This window comes from Schistocerca cancellata, chromosome 1 (assembly GCF_023864275.1).
Source record: "Schistocerca cancellata isolate TAMUIC-IGC-003103 chromosome 1, iqSchCanc2.1, whole genome shotgun sequence".
In the NCBI taxonomy this organism is placed as follows: Eukaryota; Metazoa; Arthropoda; class Insecta; order Orthoptera; family Acrididae; genus Schistocerca; species Schistocerca cancellata.
In genome coordinates this window covers 263224864-263247800 of record NC_064626.1, presented here as the reverse complement: position 1 = coordinate 263247800, position 22937 = coordinate 263224864, and the positions used below count along the sequence as shown (strand labels likewise).

The 22937-nt window shown below is 43.3% G+C and overlaps 1 protein-coding gene across 2 annotated transcripts in view; it reads right to left on the bottom strand.

Moving 5' to 3' along the window:
* LOC126170827 (serine/arginine repetitive matrix protein 1-like) overlaps positions 1-22937 on the bottom strand; it is a 594764-nt gene that overhangs the window by 160690 nt on the left and 411137 nt on the right. For both annotated transcript variants that reach the window (XM_049920751.1, XM_049920754.1), the window contains exon 5: positions 2318-2426. In XM_049920751.1, the coding sequence (XP_049776708.1) occupies positions 2318-2426 (109 nt within the window). The remainder of the gene's footprint in view (positions 1-2317; positions 2427-22937) is intronic.

Genomic DNA, 22937 nt, shown 5'->3' with positions numbered 1-22937 from the left:
GAAACGACCAAGTAAGACGGCCACCTTACAGAAGGTCCAGAGACTCCTCATCCAGAACACCATCATCTCGACAGCAGCATACGTCAAGAGCGACCTGAAAAACTTGACAACGCACGGCAACCTGCAGTCAACTGCCGCTCCCAAGCATTAGAAGAGGAGCCACAGAGAGACGTGGCTGGCGAGCCCCTGCACACAAAAAAATTTTCCCAAGGAGACTGGGCTTATGACTGTAGAGGGGACCCACCGATAGTCGGAGATATGCATATGATTAAAACAAGCGACGACTTGGAGCGTTAGCATCCACACAGCGATTAATTGGCTATCAAAGAGGAATGAAAACAACAAATAAATGAGTTATGTAATGTATGAACTTCAAATCCATGAAGGAACTATGCGCGCATTAAACAACGAAGGCGGGAATCATGTACGTACAGATTCAAAATGAATTTAAGAAAGTACACAAGAGTTCGTGCAGGACGTTAGCTCATAAATTACAAATGAGAGGAATTATTAAATGAAATGTAAATTAAAAGGAAGTGAAAGAAACAAATGCAGACACATTATGATATAGTTTCATATACGAGTACACTATAGGCATGGAATATGATGTAGCTTCATAACCAATTACTCTATACAGGGTGTTACAAAAAGGTACGGCCAAACTTTGAGTAAACATTCCTCACACACAAAGAAAGAAAATATGTTATGTGGACATGTGTCCGGAAACGCTTACTTTCCATGTTAGAGCTCATTTTATTACTTCTCTTCAAATCACATTAATCATGGAATGGAAACACACAGCAACAGAACGTACCAGAGTGACTACAAACACTTTGCTATAGGAAATGTTCAAAATGTCATCCGTTAGCGACGATACGTACATCCACCTTCCGTCGCATGGAATCCCTGATGCGCTGATGCAGCCCTGGAGAATGGCGTATTGTATCAAAGCCGTCCACAATACGAGCACGAAGAGTCTCTATATTTGGCACCGGGGTTGCGTAGACAAGAGCTTTCAAATGCCCCCATAAATGAAAGTCAAAAGGGTTGACGTCAGGAGAGCGTGGAGGCCATGGAATTGGTCCGCGTCTACCAATCCATCGGTCACCGAATCTGTTGTTGAGAAGCGTACGAACACTTCGACTGAAATGTGCAGGAGCTCCATCGTGCATGAACCACATGTTGTGTCGTACTTGTAAGGGCACATGTTCTAGCAGCACAGGTAGAGTATCCCGTATGAAATCATGATAACGTGCTTCATTGAGCGTAGGTGGAACGAAACTAAAATGAGCTCTAACATGGAAATTAAGCGTTTCCGGACACATTTCCACATAACATGTTATCTTTATTTGTGTATGAGGAATGTTTCCTGAAAGTTTGGCCGTACCTTTTTGTAACAACCTGTATATATTACATTTGCAACATAAAATAGTTTTCTTACACAAAGATTTACAATAGTAAATAGGAAAATAAATACGTAAACATGATAAAAGTATGTGACGCATGATCGTTAAAAATTAAAATGACACATAATAAATTTATAATATAATTTACTAAAAACTTACAAGCCAGCGATGATAAGAAAGATAAATTGGAAACTACGCTGTACCCAATCGACAACATTAACTATTTTACGGGTGTATTACTATTGATACCGCACAATGTAAGGTCTATCTAACTATCGAATATTTTTACATCTTAAATGCTGTAATATGTAAACACGGTAAAAATGTTTCGTTGGATAGTGAGCGACTACGTGCCCTATGCAGTATTTCACACTCTTTAGATTCCATACATTTTAGTTTATGACAGTTATTGTAGGCGTCAATGAAAATGTCTGTGTCTTTTACCTTAGTCCACGTCATAGAAAGCCCCTTAGTCTTAGATCTGTGGAAAAGCATTGAGTCGAAGCAAATTAGTTCACGATTAAGTTGCCTATTTCCTGTTTTATTCTCCTGAAATTTCACATAGCATCGAAGAGATATGCTTTATGGAGCTATGTAGCCAATGAAAATTCCAATATAATTACGTTTCCCCAAGGCCTTACATACAGCCGACAGAAAAGTTTACCACCGGCAGGAAATACCTGTCATGTTCCAGAGAAAAACTGTTTTCTCTGGCTGCCAGCATTGTCAGATTCCCTCTCTAGAATTATTACAACGTTACGTTGTAGCAACAGCGAAATTATACTAGAGCAGAAATTAGATTAGGCAGATGACTGATCTACAGGGGGGGGGGGGGGAGGGGGCAAACAGACTCAGGTAAGTACAGCTATTAGTAAGAGTGGTAGAGAGGAAGTTACTGCTGTATACCTTACCTATTCGTCGGTGTAATGTGGCCGCTTTTGCAGTCGCACTGGACGTGTGTAGAGGATCTGTGCCAAATGTCTCCTGGCTGTTGTGCAGACCAGACTTCGACAGGGAGTCCTGAAATCACGTAAAAACACCTGTTGCAAGCAGCTGCCACGGTAACGATAAAAGTATTTCTGCAACTCACAAGTACGTGGATTATAACAAGGAACAACGTCAAGAACTTGACATGCCCGCTTGCACTGCAGCCAATGAAAGTTGCAGCACCAGAAAGGACAGAAAAAAAATTATTTGTTGTGCTCTTACACTGCTGTAGAAACAATGCTTCACTAAATTTTGGGCATACGGGGCGTGAATGTTGTTAAAAGAGCTGCCGCCTGTTTGAGCAACAGCGACCTTAAACCGGATCAGCATCGAGCCAAACTGAGCTTTGAAGATACCTACGCTGTCTGATCAAAAGTATCGACACCTGTTACTAGAACTTCGTACAGAATGTGTTCGTCCTTCGTCTTTATGACGGCCTAAACTCTGTTCGGGACTCTTCCAGTGAGGTGTCTGATTGCCTGTGGAGGGGCGACAGCCTGTTTTTCCTGAAGGGCAGAAACTGGACAACTTAGTGAGAATAGATGCTGGCTCTGGATCGAAGCCAACGTTTTAAGTCATCCCTACCGGTTCAAATGGCTCTAAGTACTATAGGACTTAACATCTGAGGCCATCAGTCCCCTAGAGTTAGAACTACTTAAACCTAACTAACCTAAGGACATCACACACATCCATGCCCGAGGCAAGATTCGAGCCATTGACCGTGGCAGCAGCGCGGTTCTCGACTGAAGCGTCTAGAACCGCTCGTCCACTGTGGCCGGCTCATCCCTAATGCATTACACTATGTTCAGGTAGGGACTCTGCGCAGGCAGTCTATTTCCGGAATGTTATTGTCCAGAAAACATTGCGTCGTAAGCGGTGCAGTATGATGGGGTGCACTTTCATGCTGATTCGATCATCGATTTCGATCTGTTCCTCTAGTATGCATAGTACACAATGCTTCAAAACGAGTTATGTCCTTCCGCAATAGGTGGTAGTGGAAGTAAGTTCCTATGGGAACAAACTCCTGAGGTTATCCGCTTCCTAGGCTTACACACTACTTAATCTAACTGAAACTAACTTACGCTAAGGACAACATACAAACACATGCTCCAGAAAGGAACGCCCGACGGGGTGAGAGCCGCGCGAACCGTGGCAAGGTGCCTAAGACCACGTCGTTTCCCCGCAGTAAGGGACCACATCATAAGAATGTGCAACACCATCATCAGTACCTCAGCGTTGACACTGCACATGATGGCAGATAACGTTCTCCAGGCACTCACCAAACGCAAGCCCTTCCACCGGATTGCCACAGGATACTGCGTGTTTCATTGCTCCAGATGGGCCGTCCGGAGTGGTCGTGCGGTTCTAGGCGCTACAGTCTGGAGCCGAGCGACCGCTACGGTCGCAGGTTCGAATCCTGCCTCGGGCTTGGATGTGTGTGATGTCCTTAGGTTAGTTAAGTTGAATTAGTTCTAAGTTCTTGGCGACTGATGACCTAAGAAGTTAAGTCACATAGCGCTCAGAGCCATTTGAACCATTGTTCCAGATGACTTGTTTTTATTCATTCCCTTGCAGTGGCCTCGCTCTTTACCGCACCTCAAGCGCCGCTTAGCAGTGGCAATAGAAATGTGTAGCTTATGGGTAGCTGCTCCACCACTGCATCAGATCCTTTCTGACTCTCTACGCACAGTCATTGTGCTAGCTGGACAGCATGTACCGCTCTGGAACTGACAAGTGTTTCCACCGCTGATTTCATGCGATGTTTCTGCAGTCACTCTCCGCAATACTCTACGCTTCCTGTCATTCAGGTTGGCCTGGTCTTGGATTAGCTGTTGTTATTTCTTCTCATTTCCGCTTCAAAATCAAGACACCCACAGTTTATTTTGGCAGTTTTAGAAGGGTTCAAATGTCCCTCATGAATGTTTTACTCAGGTGACATACGGTGGCAGTACACATTCGAAGTCAGCAAGCTCTCGTGAGAGATATACTTTGTTGTTACTGCTTCTCTACTGACAACACAACATCCCACTCACTCTTTTACAGTGGAAGGCTCTCCTCTGGTGATATCAAGTGGTCAGTTCTGCAAAGCATAGTGATGTGCGGATGAATTTCGATCATACATCAGTCAACGTTGCCTCATCACTACGCCAGGATTTAGCAGTCGCAGTGGTTGCAAACTAATGGCAAGATTTCTGAAGAACAAGCTGTCCGGGATAACAGTTGAACACCGTCTGTATGCAGGAAGATCAGGAAAATACGGACATATTTTCTTGTTATCTTAATGAAATATAGCGTAACATGCGCCTCGAACTTGTAGCACAGCCACCGGACACAATAGGTCGTAAATGTAATCTCTGCTTCCCATATTGTGGACTGTACGCAGCAGAGGTTAGAGTGTTGTGTAGCTAAGAGAACCCCACACCATGACGCAAGATGCAGAGCCCGAATGATTATCGCGAGTGCAATCTTATAACGTTCGTTTCTTCCAAGCTTTCACGCCCATACATTCATCGTCTTGTTGTAGATAAACGTGAAAAGACAAAAGGGGTGTCCCGCTCGCGCTGATGTTGGGTGTTGCCACTGGGCGCCACATTGTCGGCGAGCACTCTCTCTGAAGGCACATCAGAGGAAGCCACAAAAATAGTCACCATGCTGAAATTCCGTCGTGCCTCAGAGGTCGTCCCACTGTCAGTGGGGGCGCACCTTGCTGCAAAATTTGCCCATTTGCTGACTAATGGTATTTGCTATTGCCGTAAGACCCAGCACAGTCGAGTGAACACTGTTGTTTGTCCACGTCGGCCGGCTTTCGCGGCCGTTGTAGTTATGAAAAAATCTTCTGAACCTTCAGGCCGTATGATATTCCTGTTCAAGCTTCTTCAATGATCGAATAGTCTTCAGCTGTATAGTGATACCAGTGGAATCCGGAAGTATATACCAGCAGATGAATATTGTTGAATTGTATAGTAATATTAGTGGAATCTTGACGTATATATCAGCAGAAGAATCTAAACGTCGTTCATCTAAGAAGTTAGGAGGAAAACTGCGCGGCCTAACGACCCAGACGATGTTAACGCCAATATGCTCGTCCTCTTGGGCGCTAGAAGCTGGGGCCGTTGGGATACTGCAGACGCTAAGAATAGCTATCCTAAACTCATTGATACCATATTCACACGAAAGCCGTGGGATGCAGACAAAAGCTAGCATCAGTATTGGGGGACAATAAATCTTAGTCTCGATGGATCACGATACTGCCACTGTCGACGTACAACAGGTGCAGATAGGCGTTTCTCCTTAACGATATTCCTTCTTACTAAAGAAATACATCTTCCCAATTTGCAGAAAGCAGACGTCGTTACACCTACACAGTTTTAGTGGTTGCACTAAAATGCTAAACGTTTGTACATAGTAAGCTTCACAGAAATTTAGCGCTTGCTGCATACCACCTTTATGGCGGTGCATTTTTAATGGCCAGTAGTATAACTCAGCGCGAAGGTCTCTGACGTGCACGACGGGGAGGTTTTCCAAATCCAGAGCAAATGTGCGTCTCATGGAAAGGAAGTCTCCAGCACCGAGTGTCATTATGAATGTAAATGCTTTCTCAGACCTACTCAGACAAAAATAGCGCTGAAACCATCTCTCCGTGTTAACAGCGCAGTTCGCATTTATGTAAAACTTACGAATCTTCTTCAAATTGCGCAAAATTACGATACCTTTCTATTTTTAGCGCGGGGTAGCCGCCCGGTCACAACCCCTTGTCACAGTTCTCACGGGTTCCATCGTCGGAGATTCGAGTACTCCCTCTGGCATGGGTGTGTGTGTTGTCCTAAGCGTAAGTTATGTTAACATAGATCAAGTAGTATGTAACCTTAGGGACCGATGACCTCTGAGTTTCGGTCCATAGGATCTTACCACATCTACATCTACCTACATCTACATGATTACTCTGCAATTCACACTTAAGTGCCTGGCAGAGGGTTCATCGAACCATTTTCATACTATTTCTCTACCATTCCACTCTCGAAGGGCGCGTGGGAGAAAGGAACACCTAAATCTTTGCGTTCGAGCACTGATTTCTCTTTATTTTATTATGATGGTCATTTCTACCTACGTATGAGGGTGTCAACAACATATTTTAGCATTCAGAAGAGAAAGTTGGTGATTCAAATTTCATAAATAGATCTCACCACAAAGGAAACCGCCTTTGTTTCAGTGACTGGCACCCCAACTCGCGTATCATGTCATTGACACTCTCACCCATATTGCGCCTATTGCGCGATAACAAGAAACGGGCTGCCCTTCTTTGCAATTTTTCGATGTCCTCCGTCAATCCAACCTGGTAAGGATCCCACACCGCGCACCAATATTCCAGCAGAAGACGGAGAAGTGTAATGTAGGCTCTCTCTTTAGTGAGTTTGTCGCATCTTCTAAGTGTTCGCCAACAAAGCTCAGTCTTTATTTCGCCTTCCCGCAATATTATACAGGGTGGTCCATTGATCGTGAACTGCCCAAATATCTCACGAAATAAGTGTCAAACGAAAAAACCACAAACAACGAAACTTGTCTAGCTTGAAGGGATAAACCAGATGGCGCCATGGTTGGCCCCCTAGAAGGCGCTGCCATAGGTCAAATGGACATAAACTGCGTTTTTTTTAAAAAAAGGAACCACCATTTTTATTACATATTCGTGTAGTACATAAAGAAATATGACTGTTTTAGTTGGACAACTTTTTCACTTTGTGATAGATGGCGCTGTAATAGTCACAAACATATGGCTCACAGTTTTAGACGAACAGTTTGTAACAGGTAGGTTTTTTAAATTAAAATACAGAATACATGTACGTTTGAACATTTTATTTCGGTTGTTCCAATGTGATACTTCTACCTTTGTGAACTTATCATTTCTGAGAACGCATGCTGTTACAGCGTGATTACCTGTAAATACCACATCAATGCAATAAATGCTCAAAATGATGTCAGTCAACCTCAATGCATTTGGCAATACGTGTAACGACATTCATCTCAACAGCGAGTAGTTTGCCTTCCGTAATGATCGCACATGCATTGACAATGCGCTGACGCATGTTGTCAGGCGTTGTCGTTGGATCACGATAGCAAATATCCTTCAACTGGTGAGACTACAAAGGCTTTCCCGGCGTAATAATTGATAACATTCTTCTCGGGTATGCATCCGGACCACAACGTCTTCATGACACAATATTTCCCCGGTCAAACTGGCCGCCACCTTCAGGTGAGAGTGCTGGTGCACGATCTCGCCGGAACTGACTTCCCAGCGCAAGTGGCAGCCCCTATATAGGCCGCAGAAGACCCACAACGCGTGAGCGAGAAGGTGCCGTAACTGCCCTCTAGCGCAGTAGACATACCGCGCCGCCAGTGTTGGAAACAAGCGAAATCGAGATATCGCTGTCAAAAATTAAAAAATTTTATTCCGACGATCGAAACACAGACCGTTGTTTTTTAATGTCAGATAACACCGGGACCCAAGTCTTACTTAAAAGATAACCAAGGTCTCTATTAATAATATTGTCAGATAAACGAATCTCTATGGATTCTTTTAAAACACAGTCCCAATAGTGAGATGCAGGGGGAACCATTTGTGTCTCGTCATATAGCATTCTGTGTCCCTCGGTGAGACAGTGCTCCGCCACTGCAGATTTCTCAGGTTGAAGCAGCCGTGTGTGCCGCTGATGCTCAACACATCGGTCCTGAATGGTCCGGATTGTCCGACCAATATAAGCCTTCCCACAGTGGCAAGGGATCTTGTACACAACAGGCTTCCTCAAACCCAAGTCATCCTTAACAGAGCCAAGGAGGGCTCTAATCATGGCTGGCGGACGAAAAATACTTTTGATATGATATATTTTCAGAATCCTCCCTATCTTCGAGTAAATGCTCCCAGCAAAAGGCAGAAAAGCCACCGATTTTCAGGTATGCTGCCGTGCCACCGAGATTATACGGTCTACCCAAGATTCATAAGAAAGGGGTCCCGCTACGTCCGATCGTGAGTAATTTGGGTGCTCCTACTTACAATCTAGCGAAGTATTTAGCATCTGTTCTTGGCCCTCACGTGGCTTTACTGCCTTTTGCTGGGAGCATTTCCTCGAAGATAGGAAGGATTCTGAAAAGATATCATATCAAAAGTATTTTTCGTCCGCCAGCCAAGATTAGAGCCCTCCTTGGCTCTGTTAAGGATGACTTGGGTTTGAGGAAGCCTGTTGTGTACAAGATCCCTTGCCACTGCGGGAAAGCTTATATTGGTCAGACAATCCGGACCATTCAGGACCGATGTGTTGAGCATCAGCGGCACACACGGCTGCTTCAACCTGAGAAATCTGCAGTGGCGGAGCACTGACTCACCGAGGGACACAGAATGCTGTGTGACGAGACACAAATGGTTGCCCCTGCATCTCGCTATTGGGACTGTGTTTTAAAAGAATCCATAGAGATTCTTTTATCTGACAATATTATTAATAGAAACAAGGGTTATCTTTTAAGTAAGACTTGGGGCCCGGTGTTATCTGACATTAAAAAACAACGGTCTGTGTTTCGATCGTCGGAATAACATTTTTTAATTTTTGACAGCGACATCTCGATTTCGCCTGCTTCCACCACTGGCGGCGCGGTATGTCTACTGCGCTAGAGGACAGTTACGGCACCTTCTCGCGCGCGCGTTGTGGGTCTTCTGCGGAATATATAGGGGCCGCCGCTTGCGCTGGGAAGTCAGTTCTGGCGAGATCGTGCACCAGCACTCTCACCTGAAGATGGCGGCCAGTTGGACCGGGGAAATACTGTGTCATGAAGACGTTATGATCCGGCTGCATACCCGAGAAGAATATTATCTATCCTTCAAATTTTCCCACAGAAAGAAATCCGGTGACGTCAAATCCGGTGAATGTGCAGACCATGGTATAGTGCTTCGACGTCCAGTCCACCTGTCGTGAAATGTGCTATTCAATACCGCTTCAACCGCACGCGAGCTATGTGCCGGACATCCATCATGTTGGTAGTACATTGCCATTCTGTCATGCAGTGAAACATCATGTAGTAACATCGGTAGAACTTTAAGTATGAAATCAGCATACTTTGCACCATTTAGATTGCCGTCGAAAAATGGGGGGCCAATTATCCTTCCTCCCATAATGCCACACCATACATTAACCAGCCGAGATCGCTGACGTTTCACTTGTCGCAGCCATCGTGAATTTTCGTTGCTCAATAGTGCATATTGTGCCTGTTTACGTTACCGCTGCTGGTGTATGACGCTTCGTCGTGAAATAGAATGGGTGCAAAAAATCTGTCATATACCCGTAATTTCTCTTGTGCGCAGAGCTACTATGTGAAATGTTTTGCTATGAAAACTGTCTCTCTCTTTGTAGTGGAAAACGTTTACGATGTTGTTGTTGTTGTTGTTGTGGTCTTCAGTCCTGAGACTGGTTTGATGCAGCTCTCCATGCTGCTATATCCTGTGCAAGCTTCTTCATATCAAAGTAAATACTGCAACCTACATCCTTCTGAATCTGCTTAGTGTATTCATCTCTTGGTCTCCCTCTACGATTTTTACCTTCCACGCAGCGCTCCAATACTAAATTGGTGATCCCTTGATGCCTCAGAATATGTCCTACCAACCGATCCCTTCTTCTAGTCAAGTTGTGCCACAAATTTCTCTTCTCTCCAACTCTATTCAATACCTCATCATTAGTTATGTGATCTACCCATCTAATCTTCAGCATTCTTCTGTAGCACAACATTTCGAAAGCTTCTATTTTCTTCTTATCCAAACTATTTATTTTCCACGTATCACTTCCATACATGGCTACACTCCATAAAAATACTTTCAGAAACGACTTCCTGACACTTAAATCTATACTGCACGTTAACAAATTTCTCTTCTTCGGAAACGCTTTCCTTGCCATTTCCAGTCTACATTTTATATCCTCTCTACTTCGACCATCATCAATTATTTTGCTCCCCAAATAGCAAAACTCCTTTACTGTTTTAAGTGTCTCATTTCCTAATCTAATTCCCTCAGCATCACCCGACTTAATTCGACTATATTCCATTATCCTCGTTTTGCTTTTGTTGATGTTCATCTTATATCCTGCTTTCAAGACACTATCCATTCCGTTCAACTGCTCTTCCAAGTCCTTTGCTGTCTCTGACTGAATTACAATGTCATCGGCGAACCTCAAAGTTTTTATTTCTTCTCCATGGATTTTAATACCTACTCCAAATTTTTCTTTTGTTTCCTTTACTGCTTGCTCAACATACAGAATGAATAACTTCGGGGAGAGGCTGCAACACTGTCTCACTCCCTTCCCAACCACTGCTTCCCTTTCGTGTCCCTCGACTCTTATAACTGCCATCTGGTTTCCGTACAAATTATAAATAGCCTTTCGCTCCCTGTATTTTACCCCTGCCACCTTTAGAATTTGAAAGAGAGTATGCCAGTCAACGTTGTCAAAAGCTTTCTCTATGTCTACAAATGCTAGAAACGTGGGTTTGCCATTCCTTAATCTAGTTTCTAAGATAAGTCGTAGGGTCACTATTGCCTCACGTATTCCAATATTTCTACGGAATCCAAACTGATCTTCCCCGACGTCGGCTTCTACTGGTTTTTCCATTCGTCTGTAAAGAATTCGCGTAAGTATTTTGCTGCTGTGACCTATAAAACTGATAGTTCGGTAATTTTCACATCTGTCAACACCTGCTTTCTTTGGGACTCGAATTATTATATTCTTCTTGAAGTCTGAGGGTATTTCGCCTGTCTCATACATCTTGCTCACCAGATGGTAGAGTTTTGTCAGGACTGGCTCTCCCAAGGCTGTCAGTAGTTCCAATGGAATGTTGTCTACTCATGGGGCCTTGTTTCGACTCTAGTCTTTCAGTGCTCTGTCAAACTCTTCACGCAGTATCATATCTCCAATTTCATCTTCATTTACATCCTCTTCCACTTCCATAATTTTGTCCTCAAGTACATTGCCCTTATATAGACCCTCTATATAGTCCTTCCACCTTTCTGCTTTCCCTTCTTTGCTTATAACTGGGTTTCCATCTGAGCTCTTTATATTTATACAAGTGGTTCTCTTTTCTCCAAAGGTCTCTTTAATTTTCCAGTAGGCTATCTATCTTACCCCTGGTGAGATATGTCTCTACATCCTTACATTTGTCCTCTAGCCATCCCTGCTTAGCCATTTTGCACTTCCTGTCGATCTCATTTTTGAGACGTTTGTATTCCTTTTTGCCTGCTTCATTTACTGCATTTTTATATTTTCTCCTTTCATCAATTAAGTTTAATATTTCTTCTGTTACCCAAGGATTTCTAGTAGCCCTCGTCTTTTTACCTACTATATCCTCTGCTGCCTTCACTACTCCATCCCACAAAGCTATCCATTATTCTTCTACTGTATTTCTTTCCCCAGTCCTGTCAATTGCTCCGTTATGCTCTCCCTGAAACTCTGTACAGCATCTGGTTTAGTCAGTTTATCCAGGTCCCATCTCCTTAAATTGCCACCTTTTTGCAGTTTCTTCAGCTTTCATCTACAGTTCATAACCAATACATAACCAATAGATTGTGGTCAGAGTCCACATCTGCCCCTTGAAATGTCTTACAATTTAAAACCTGGTTCCTAAATCTCTGTCTTACCATTATATAATCTATCTGAAACCTGTCAGTATCTCCAGGCTTCTTCCATGTATACAACCTTCTTTTATGATTCTTGAACCAAGTGTTAGCTATGATTAACTTGTGCTATGTGCAAAATTCTACCAGGCGGCTTCCTCTTTCATTTCTTCCCCCAAATCCATATTCACTTACTACGTTTCCTTCTCTCCCTTTTCCTACTACCGAATTCCAGTCACCCATGACTATTAAATTTTCATCTCCCTTCACTATCTGTATAATTTCTTTTATCTCATTATACAATTCTTCAATTTCTTCGTCATCCGCAGAGCTAGTTGGCATATAAACTTGTACTACTGTAGTAGGCGTGGGCTTCGTGTCTATCTTGGCCACAATAATGCGTTCACTATGCTGTTTGTAGTAGCTTACCCGCACTCTTATTTTTTTATTCATTGCTAAACCTACTCCTGCATTACCCCTATTTGATTTTGTATTTAGAACCCTGTATTCGCCTGACTAAAAGTCTTGTTCCTCCTGCCACCGAACTTCACTAATTCCCACTATATCTAACTTTAACCTATCCATGTCCTTTTTTAAATTTTCTAACTTACCTGCCCGATTAAGGGATCTGACATTCCACGCTCCGATCCGTAAAACGCCAGTTTTCTTTCTCCTGATAACGACGTCCTCTTGAGTAGTCCCCGCCCGGAGATCCGAATGGGGGGCTATTTTACCTCCAGAATGTTTTACCCAAGAGGATGCCATCATCATTTAACCATACAGTAAAGCTGCATGCCCTCGGGAAAAATTACGGCCGTAGTTTTCCCTTGCTTTCAGCCGTTCGCAGTACCAGCACAGCAAGGCCGTTTTGGTTAGTGTTACAAGGCCAGATCAGTCAATCATCCAGACTGTTGCCCCTGCAACTACTGAAAAGGCTGCTGTCCCTCTTCAGGAGCAACACGTTTGTCTGGCCTCTCAACAGATACCCCTCCGTTGTGGTTGAACCTACGGTACGGCTATCTGTATCGCTGAGGCACGCAAGCCTCCCCACGAACGGCAAGGTCCATGGTTCATGGACGTTTACGATACATATGCTGAATTGGTAGAGGGGCAAATAAAAGTGGATATGAAAAACTTAGTGAATTATAAAGACATCCTTGGAACGACATCTATTTCCGTTACGGTTATTAGCTGGACATCTACACCTACATCTACATGATTACTCTGCAATTCACATTTAAGTGCTTGCAGAGAGTTCATCGAACCACAATCATACTATCTCTCTACCATTCCACTCCCGAACAGCGCGCGGGAAAAACGATTACCTAAACCTTTCTGTTCGAGCTCTGATTTCTCTTATTTTATTTTGATGATCATTCCTACCTATTTAGGTTGCGCTCAACAAAATATTTTCGCATTCGGAAGAGAAAGTTGGTGACTGAAATTTCGTAAATAGATCTCGCCGCGACGAAAAACGTCTTTGCTTTAATGACTTCCATCCCAACTTGCGTATTACATCTGCCACACACTCTCCCCTATTACGTGATAATACAAAACGAGCTGCCCTTTTTTGCGCCCTTGCACCCTTTCGATGTCCTCCGTCAATCCCACCTGGTAAGGATCCCACACCGCGCAGCAATATTGTAACAGAGGACGAACGAGTGTTGTGTAAGCTGTCTCTTTAGAGGACATGTTGCATCTTCTAAGTGTCCTGCCAGTCAAATGCAACCTTTGGCTCGCCTTCCCCATAATATTATCTATGTGGTCTTTCCAACTGAAGTTGTTCGTAATTTTAACACCCAGGTACTTAGTTGAATTGTCAGCCTTGAGAATTGTACTATTTATCGAGTAATCGAATTCCAACGGATTTATTTTGGAACTCATGTGGATCACCTCACACTTTTCGTTATTTAGCGTCAACTGCCACCTCCCACATCATACAGCAATCTTTTCTAAATCGCTTTGCAACTGATACTGGTCTTCTGATGACCTTCCTAGACGGTAAATTACAGCATCATCTGCGAACAACCTAAGAGAACTGCTCAGGTTGTCACCCAGGTCATTTATACAGTGTGTTACAAAAAGGTACGGCCAAGCTTTCAGGACACATTCCTCACACACAAAGAAAGAAAATATGCTTTTGTGGACATGTGTCCGGAAACGCTTAATTTCCATGTTAGAGCTCATTTTATTACTTCTCTTCAAATCACATTAATCATGGAATGGAAACACACAGCAACACAACGTACCAGCGTGACTTCAAACACTTTGTTACAGGAAATTTTCAAAATGTCCTCCGTTAGCGAGGACACATGCATCCATCCTCCGTCGCATGGATTCGCTGATGCGCTGATGCAGCCCTGCAGAATGGCGTATTGTATCACAGCTGTCCACAATACGAGCACGAAGAGTCTCTACATTTGGTACCGGGGTTGCGTAGACAAGAGCTTTCAAATGCCCCCATAAATAAAAGTCAAGAGGGTTCAGGTCAGGAGAGCGTGGAGGAATTGGTCCGCCTGTACCAATCCATCGGTCACCGAATCTATTGTTGAGAAGCGTACGAGCACTTCGACTGAAATGTGCAGGAACTCCATCGTGCATGAACCACATGTTATGTCGTACTTTTAAAGGCACATGTTCTAGCAGCACAGATAGAGTATCCCGTATAAATTCATGATAACGTGCTCCATTGAGCGTAGGTGATAGAACATGGGGCCCAATCAAGACATCACCAACAATGCCTGCCCAAACGTTCACAGAAAATCTGTGTTGATGACGTGATTGCACAATTGCGTGCGGATTCTCGTCAGCCCAAACATGTTGATTGTGAAAATTTACAATTTGATCACGTTGGAATGAAGTCTCAACCGTATAGAGAACATTTGCACTGAAATGAGGATTGACACATTGTTGGATGAACCATTCGCAGAAGTGTACCCGTGGAGGCCAATCAGCTGCTGATAGTGCCTGCACACGCTGTACATGGTACGGAAACAACTGGTTCTCCCGTAGCACTCTCCATACAGAGACGTGCTCAACGTTACCTTGTACAGCAGCAACTTCTCTGACGCTGACATTAGGGTTATCGTCAACTGCACGAAGAATTGCCTCGTCCATTGCAGGTGTCCTCGTCGTTCTAGGTCTTCCCCAGACGCGAGTCATAGGCTGGAATGTTCCCTGCTCCCTAAGACGCCGATCAATTGCTTCGAACGTGTTCCTGTCGGGACACCTTCGTTCTGGAACTCTGTCTCGATACAAACGTACCAAGCCACGGCTATTGCCCCGTGCTAATCCATACATCAAATGGGCATCTGCCAACTCCTCATTTGTAAACACTGCACTGACTGCAAAACCACGTTCGTGATGAACACTAACCTGTTGATGCTACGCACTGATGTGCTACTGTAGAGAAATGAGTCGCATGTCAACACAAGCACCGAAATCAACATTACCTTCCTTTAATTGGGCCAACTGGCGGTGTATCGATGAAGTACAGTACATACTGACGAAACTAAAATGAGCTCTAACATGGAAATTAAGCGTTTCCGGACACATGTCCACATAACATCTTTTCGTTATTTGTGTGTGAGGAATGTTTCCTGAAAGTTTGGCCGTACCTTTTTGGAACATGATGTATAGATCAGGAACAGCAGAGATCCCAGGACGCTTCCCTGGGGAACACCTGTTATCACTTCAGTTTTACTCGATGATTTTCCGTCTATTACTACGAACTGCGACCTTCCTGACAGGAAATCACCACGAATCCAGTCGCACAACTGAGACGATACCCCACAGGCCCGCAGCTTGATTAGAAGTCGCTTGTGAGGAACGGTGTCAAAAGCTTTCCGGAAATTTAGAAATACGGAATCAACTTGAGATCCCCTGTCGATAGCGGCCATTACTTCGTGCGAATAAAGAGCTAGCTGCGTTGCACAAGAACGATGTTTTCTGAAACCATGCTGATTACGTATCAATAGATCGTTCCCTTCGAGGTGATTCATAATGTTGGAATACAGTATATGCTCCAAAACCCTACTGCAAACCGACGTCAATCATATAGGTCTGTAGTTCGATGGATTACTCCTACTACCCTTCTTATACACTGGTGCGACCTGCGCAATTTTCCAATCTGTATGTACATATCTATCGGTGAGCGAGCGGTTGTATATGATTGCTAAGTAGGGAGCTATTGTACAGCGTAATCTGAAAAGAACATAATCGGTATAAAATTTGGACCTGAAGACTTGCCCGTATCAAGCGATCTGAGTTGCTTCGCAACCCCTACGGTATCTACTCTTAAGAAACTCATGCTAGCAGCTGTTCGTGTTTCAAATTCTGGACTATTCCATTCGTCTTCCCTGGTGAAGGAATTTCGGAGAATTGCGTTCAATAACTCCGCTTTAGCGGCACAGTCGTCGGTAACAGTACCATCGGCACTGCGCAGCGAAGGGATTGACTGCGTCTTGTCGCTCGTGTACTTTACATACGACCAGAATTTCTTCGGACCTTCTACCAAATTTCGAGACAATGTTGCGTTTTGGAACCTATTAAAGGCATCTCGCATTGAAGTCCTTGCCAAATTTCGCACGTCTGTAAATTTTAGACAATCTTCGGGACTTCGCGTTCTTCTGAACTTCGCATGCTTTTTCCGTTGCCTCTGCAACAGAGTTCGGACCTGTTTTGTGTAACACGGGGGATCAGTTTCATCTCTTACCAGTTTATGAGGTATGAATCTCTCAATTGCTGTTGCTACTATGTCTTTGAATTTGAGCCACATCCTGTCTACATTTGCATAGTCAGTTCGGAAGGCTTCTAGTGACATTTTATCCACTTTTTTAAATAAAATTATTTTGCGTTTGTTTCTGGTGGATTTGGAAGAAACGGTATTGAGCCTAGCTACAACGACCTTGTGATCACTAATACCTGTATCAGTCACGATGCTCTCTATTAGCTCTGGATTGTTTGTGGTTAAGAGGTCAAGTGTGTTTTCGCAACCATTTACAATTCGCGTGGGTTCGTGGACTAACTGCTCGAAATAATTTTTGGAGAAAGTATTTAGGACAATCTCGGAAGATGTTTTCTGTCTACCACCGGTTTTGAACAAGTATTTTTGCCAACATATCGAGCGAAGGTTGAAGTCCCCACCAACTATAACCGTATGAGTGGGTTATTTATTTGTTACGAGACTCAAATTTTCTCTGAACTGTTCAGCAACTATATCATCGGAGTCTGGGGGTCGTAGAAGGAGCCAATTATTAACTTAGTTCGGCTGTTAAGTATAACCGCAGGCCGAAGTGGCCGTGCGGTTAAAGGCGCTGCAGTCTGGAACCGCAAGACCGCTCCGGTCGCAGGTTCGAATCCTGCCTCGGGCATGGATGTTTGTGGTGTCCTTAGGTTAGTTAGGTTTAACTAGTTCTAAGTTCTAGGGGACTAATGACCTCAGCAGTTGATTCCCATAGTGCTCAGAGCCATTTGTTAAGTATAACCTCCACCCATACCAATTCGCACTGAGTATCTACTTCGACTTCACTACAAGATAAACCACTACTGACAGACATAAACACTCCACCACCAATTCTGCCTAATCTATCTTTCCTGAACACCGTCTGAGACTTCGTAAATATTTCTGCAGAACTTATTTCAGGCTTTAGCCAGCTTTCTGTACCTATAACGATATCAGCTTCTGTGCTTTCTTTTCGCGCTTGAAGCTCAGGGACTTTCCCAGCACAACTACAACAACTTACAACTACAATTCCGACTGTTCATTGATCCAAGCACGTCCTGTATTTGCCATGCACCCTTTGAGATTGCAGCCCACCCCGTACTTTCCCGAGGTCTTCTAACCTAAAAAACTGCCCAGTCCACGCCACACAGCCTCCGCTACCCGTGTAGCCGCTAGCTGAGTGAAGTGAACTCCTGACCTACTCAGCGGAAGACGAAACCCCACCATCCTATGGCGCAAGTCAAGGAATCTGCAGCCAACACGGTCGCAAAACCGTCTGAGCCTCTGATTCAGACCCTCCACCCGGCTCTGCACCAAAGGTCCTCAGTCGGTTCTGTCAACGATGCTGCAGATGGTGAGCTCTGCCTTCACCTCGTAAGCAAGACAGGCAGCCTTCACCAAATCAGATAGCCGTTGGAATCCAGAGAGAATTTCCTCAGATCCAAAGCGACACACGTCATTATTGCCGACATGTGCCTGACCTGCAGCTGGGTGCACCCTGTGCTCTTCATGGTATCCGGAAGGACCCTTTCCACATCAGGAATGACCCCACCCGGAATGCACACGGAGTGCACACTAGATTTCTTCCCCCCCCCCCCCCCCCTTAGCCGCTATATTTTAACACCATAGCTCTAATGCTCTACTGATTTATTTTGCTTTTGTTTCATTTAATATTACATCGTTAAGCTTCTGTAAATGTTTTTGATTGAATAGATAACACAAAATTGTATACTCTTTTATGTGCTAAAACTTTGAGTCATGGTTTGATTCTATGCAATGTAGTAAGTCTGTCGTTTAAATTTTTTGTCTCATTTGGAGGGAACAAAACTTACTATACATAAATGTAATTTCTGTCTGAATAATGTTTTTGTAGAAATGTCAATATGTGCAAATGTTCTGTTTTATTTAAAATATTTGGTGCTGTTATGTAAACTGCTGATCCTCACTTAGGGAGCTTAGTTATTCAGAATGTAAAAGTTGTTGTGGTTCCCCTCGGGAACGGAACTGTATAGCGCGCGCAAATTGTGGTTGGCCTAGGTAGAAAAGGTGGAACAAGAGTCAGTCGGGAACGAGCTACGAGTCGGGGACGAGCTACGAGTCTGTGCACTGCCATATAAAAGATGCATATTGTGCTGGTTCCGAGAGAGGCTTTTCCAGCCGCTTTCCAATGCCTCGGAAGAATGGGTAAATAGCTAGAAATATTCTGGGATTGGTATCAATCATCGCCACCAAGAAATGACAGAGTCCAGCAATTCTACCTGCAATTCCACCTAACAACATGCAGTTGCCACCACGTTGCGCAATCATTACATCGGAATACTACAGTGATGTACAGTGAAGGATCAGCTTAATGGATGTGTTAGTGTGCTCAAATATAAGGTAATCTATTGAGAGGCACCCACATGCCTTGCTCATACTGTGGCATCAAGCAGTCAGGCCTGCAAGATGAGTGGTCTGCCAAGCGAGTGGATTCATTCTTAGTTATCGAGTAACATGAACTCTAGTACTCACACTTCGTTACAAGTTATCCTCCTATATGATTACTACGCAACAGAAACGCATATCTGACTATCAGTGATTTACAGAACTCTGACTGTACACTACGCACTGGCAGTACCACATTTTCTTTTTGTCTTTTATTTGACGGCTTTTATTAACACGTGGCCATCCCACTGAATATGAATGGCGCACACATTATAAATTCGGGACATTATGACAACATACAATTTGAAGGAATAGTCTACCAATCTCTTTCTTTTCACTATCTGATTTATTCCGATAAATTCTCTAACCTAAACACACAAATTCTATAACCTACAACAATAACATATGAGAAATTCCGCCCAGTGGGCATGGCTTTACATTAGTGAATCTCTATATTATGGTCTCGTAATTTATTTAACGCTACAGTGCACTTTCTGGATAGGATGGTGGATCTTTTATTATCTCTCACACTTCGACTCTCACAATCATCATCACGAAACTATCCTCCAGACCGAGCGGTACCGAGGGAACAAGCATAACCCACTAATCTTTTGAAACTACCTTGCTACTCTCCCATGCAAACCACACATACCCAAATTACATGACATACACCACACAACAATATGAAATACTACACAGAGAATGGTTACAACATTATCACTTTCAGCTCTCCCACTTCAATTAATATTGATCCCAGTTTCACACGACACTGCCCCACTTTGTAATTCTACTTTCCTACTGTGAACTCTGGAGATAAATGCACGTCTTCCTGTGCAATGCAAGCCAAGTGGCGTTGCTGGATAGACGGCCGACTCACCTTGCTTCTCTCTCAGAGTTTGAATATAGCGTCACACGGAATCGTATCACGTAAAGTAATATTACGAACTTTTTCATCACACACGCGAGTCCTCAACTGATACCATGGACGAGTACTTCTCTTTATGCTTTGTCTCATACACAGTTTGAGACTCACACAGTACTCACCACGTGGAAGTACTCGTCTCTTATTTCAAGTCCTGCACACGCCATTTCTTAAATATTTCAACTTATGGTACACACACTATTTCTTAAATATTTCAACTTATTGTACACACGCTAGTAATTCAGCTTAACTTAAGCACACGGAAGTATTTCAACTTATTGCTACACGTGGTTTCTTTGTGACCGTTGGTCACTTCCGAAGATTACTACAATCCCATTATTATTACCTGCCTGACATTTAATTCTCCCCACAAAAGTTCCTGAAATAGAGAAATTATTATTTCCAACTACTCTTAAATATTCCACATGCATACCATGCCTCCACTCTTTCGTCATTACGGCGCACAACTAAAACAGGTGTTAACAGCACAAGATCCAGCGGCAGAGTGCCTAAAACATGGCGGTTCTCGAGGTCCTCTCCACCTCTGCTGAAGTGGGGGAGCACCTTACTACCCTATTGGCCAGCTACATTTCAGGCGCTCAAAGCTCTGGTAAATTTTTCTCTTTAGTCCCACCAAAAGTGGCCAAAGGATCGACTCAAAGATGATCATATATTCACATTCACTATCTGTGGTTAGCAGACGACCATACATTCATTCATTTCAAAAGATCTCACCAAACTGGATGTAGGGATTTATTTTGTGGGAGTGCACATACGATAAATTAAATAAATAAATTGTCATTCATTTCTACACTGGTATCCGGCTTCGCTGTATTAATTGAAATTGAGTTATTTTACAAAAAAATGTGTTGTGCTGACAAAAATAATGAAGTATGTTGTACCTATTTTCAATGTCGGGCGGTACTGTACCCTTTCACTATATCTGAATTTATGTACCTACCCTGATTTTTCTCCTCATCATAATACATCTCAGGTTCCTCTCCGTTTGAGCTAAAGTGATATCCGAGTGTCTTTACTAAAAGAACATTAAAGTCCAATATTTTGCTCATTAATGCCTCTTCAACATAGTAAAAATAAAGTTAAAGTTAATGTGGCAAGAGAGTGAGCTAAAGTAAATGTTGTTTGCTGAAAATATTCCTGTTAAAACTGCTTATTAAAGTGCTGTTGCCAACTTCAAAATTAAAAGTTCTTAAGACTGAGGCTTATAATGTAAATGATCACATTGTTGTCTGTAATAAATTCTAAAAGGTGAGTCAGTTTCTTGCAATTTTGTCAACATTGTGTTTCGCTGTAGTAAAAGTGGGAAACTGCAGTAGTAGAAAATTATATGTTCATGATTGCTAAGTGTTTGTCTCTCTTGTGTATTGGAAGTGCATATTAATAGTATAACAAGATACACAGTCTATCTATTGTGCTAATGCTAGGTAACAAATAACGGAAAGATCTCTATTTATGAAAACCATAATCTATTTATTAGAGAGACAGTGATAAGTAACCTGTCAGTGAATTTCAACTAAGTTTCATTTTAAATAGTAAAGTATTTAACTGAGAGACTTAACTTATATCCAATTAATGATTCTGCAGTGAATAGTAATAGTAATTTTATAAAGACCATTCACTTTGTGTAAGCCCTGAAAGTAATAATGTGTTTCGGTATCTGTTATAATTTTGCAAATTGTTTCTGCTGCTCTGTTAGTTTCAATCTTACCGTAAACATATGTGTGTGTCAGAGTTCACTGCACTCGCGTGTGACAAAGTATACGTTGTGTTGACCCGTTATAGTTACTTATACCTACTTTCTTAAACGAGAACGTTAATCTTTCTCTTGCCTAATTAGGCTGGCGACCGTTTTCCTTATTCTATAAACAGTATAGCTAGGCAAAATTTTGTTTGTTACTATTCAAATATTTACGTAATTCTGACTTTCACTTCCGATAAGCCACCTCCGTTAGGTACAACATGGTCAACATAATAACAGAGGGTAACACTGTTCTGTTGGTTTATACCATTATCACTCTAACAAAATAATTCTGTTTTGCAAACTGCCTCCAGTTTCGAGGTTATGGTATAGCAGTAGCAGACAGTAGTGTTATAATATCCCTAAGGGGCCCCATTCCGCGCCTAACATTGGAGCTCCCAACTACCAATAAGCGCACCCTCTGCGATTGCCTTGACCTCGAAGGCTGAGAATCATAGTCTGAAACAGGGCAGGCAGCTGCATCTCGCTCAGCCAGAGACAGTACCTGAAACCTGTTTGTCAGACGTACCAAGGAGGCTTTCTGAGCAGCCTCCGGGGACGTCTTTCGCTGCCTGCCACGCTTTGTAACGACCTCCCAATCAACCACAGGCGAGGGCTCTGTCCCACTGCGAGCAGCAACCGGGGCAACCACAACGGCAGACCGATCTGGGGACAGACGGGACGAGGTATACATCCCAGTGATACCCAATTCCGGCTCCGCACAGTGGTGTCCATTGGCAACAGCCTCAAGCTGCGTGACCGAAGTGAGCGCCACCTGCAGCTGTGAGCGAAGCGATGCCAACTCAGCCCTCATCTGAACACAGCAATCACAGTCCCTGTCCATTCTAATCGATGTTGAACAACAGTTACTGAAACACGAGTCAGTGCCTAGATAACGCAAGGGAAACACGCAAAGAATGTATGAACTAACCTGTACAAATGCCTAACGACTGCGCTACAATCTGCCTGAATTTACTATTACAGTAACTAAAACTCGAAATTACGCCTCCTATACGAAACCACAACGGCAGACCGATCTGGGGACAGACGGGACGAGGTATACATCCCAGTGATACCCA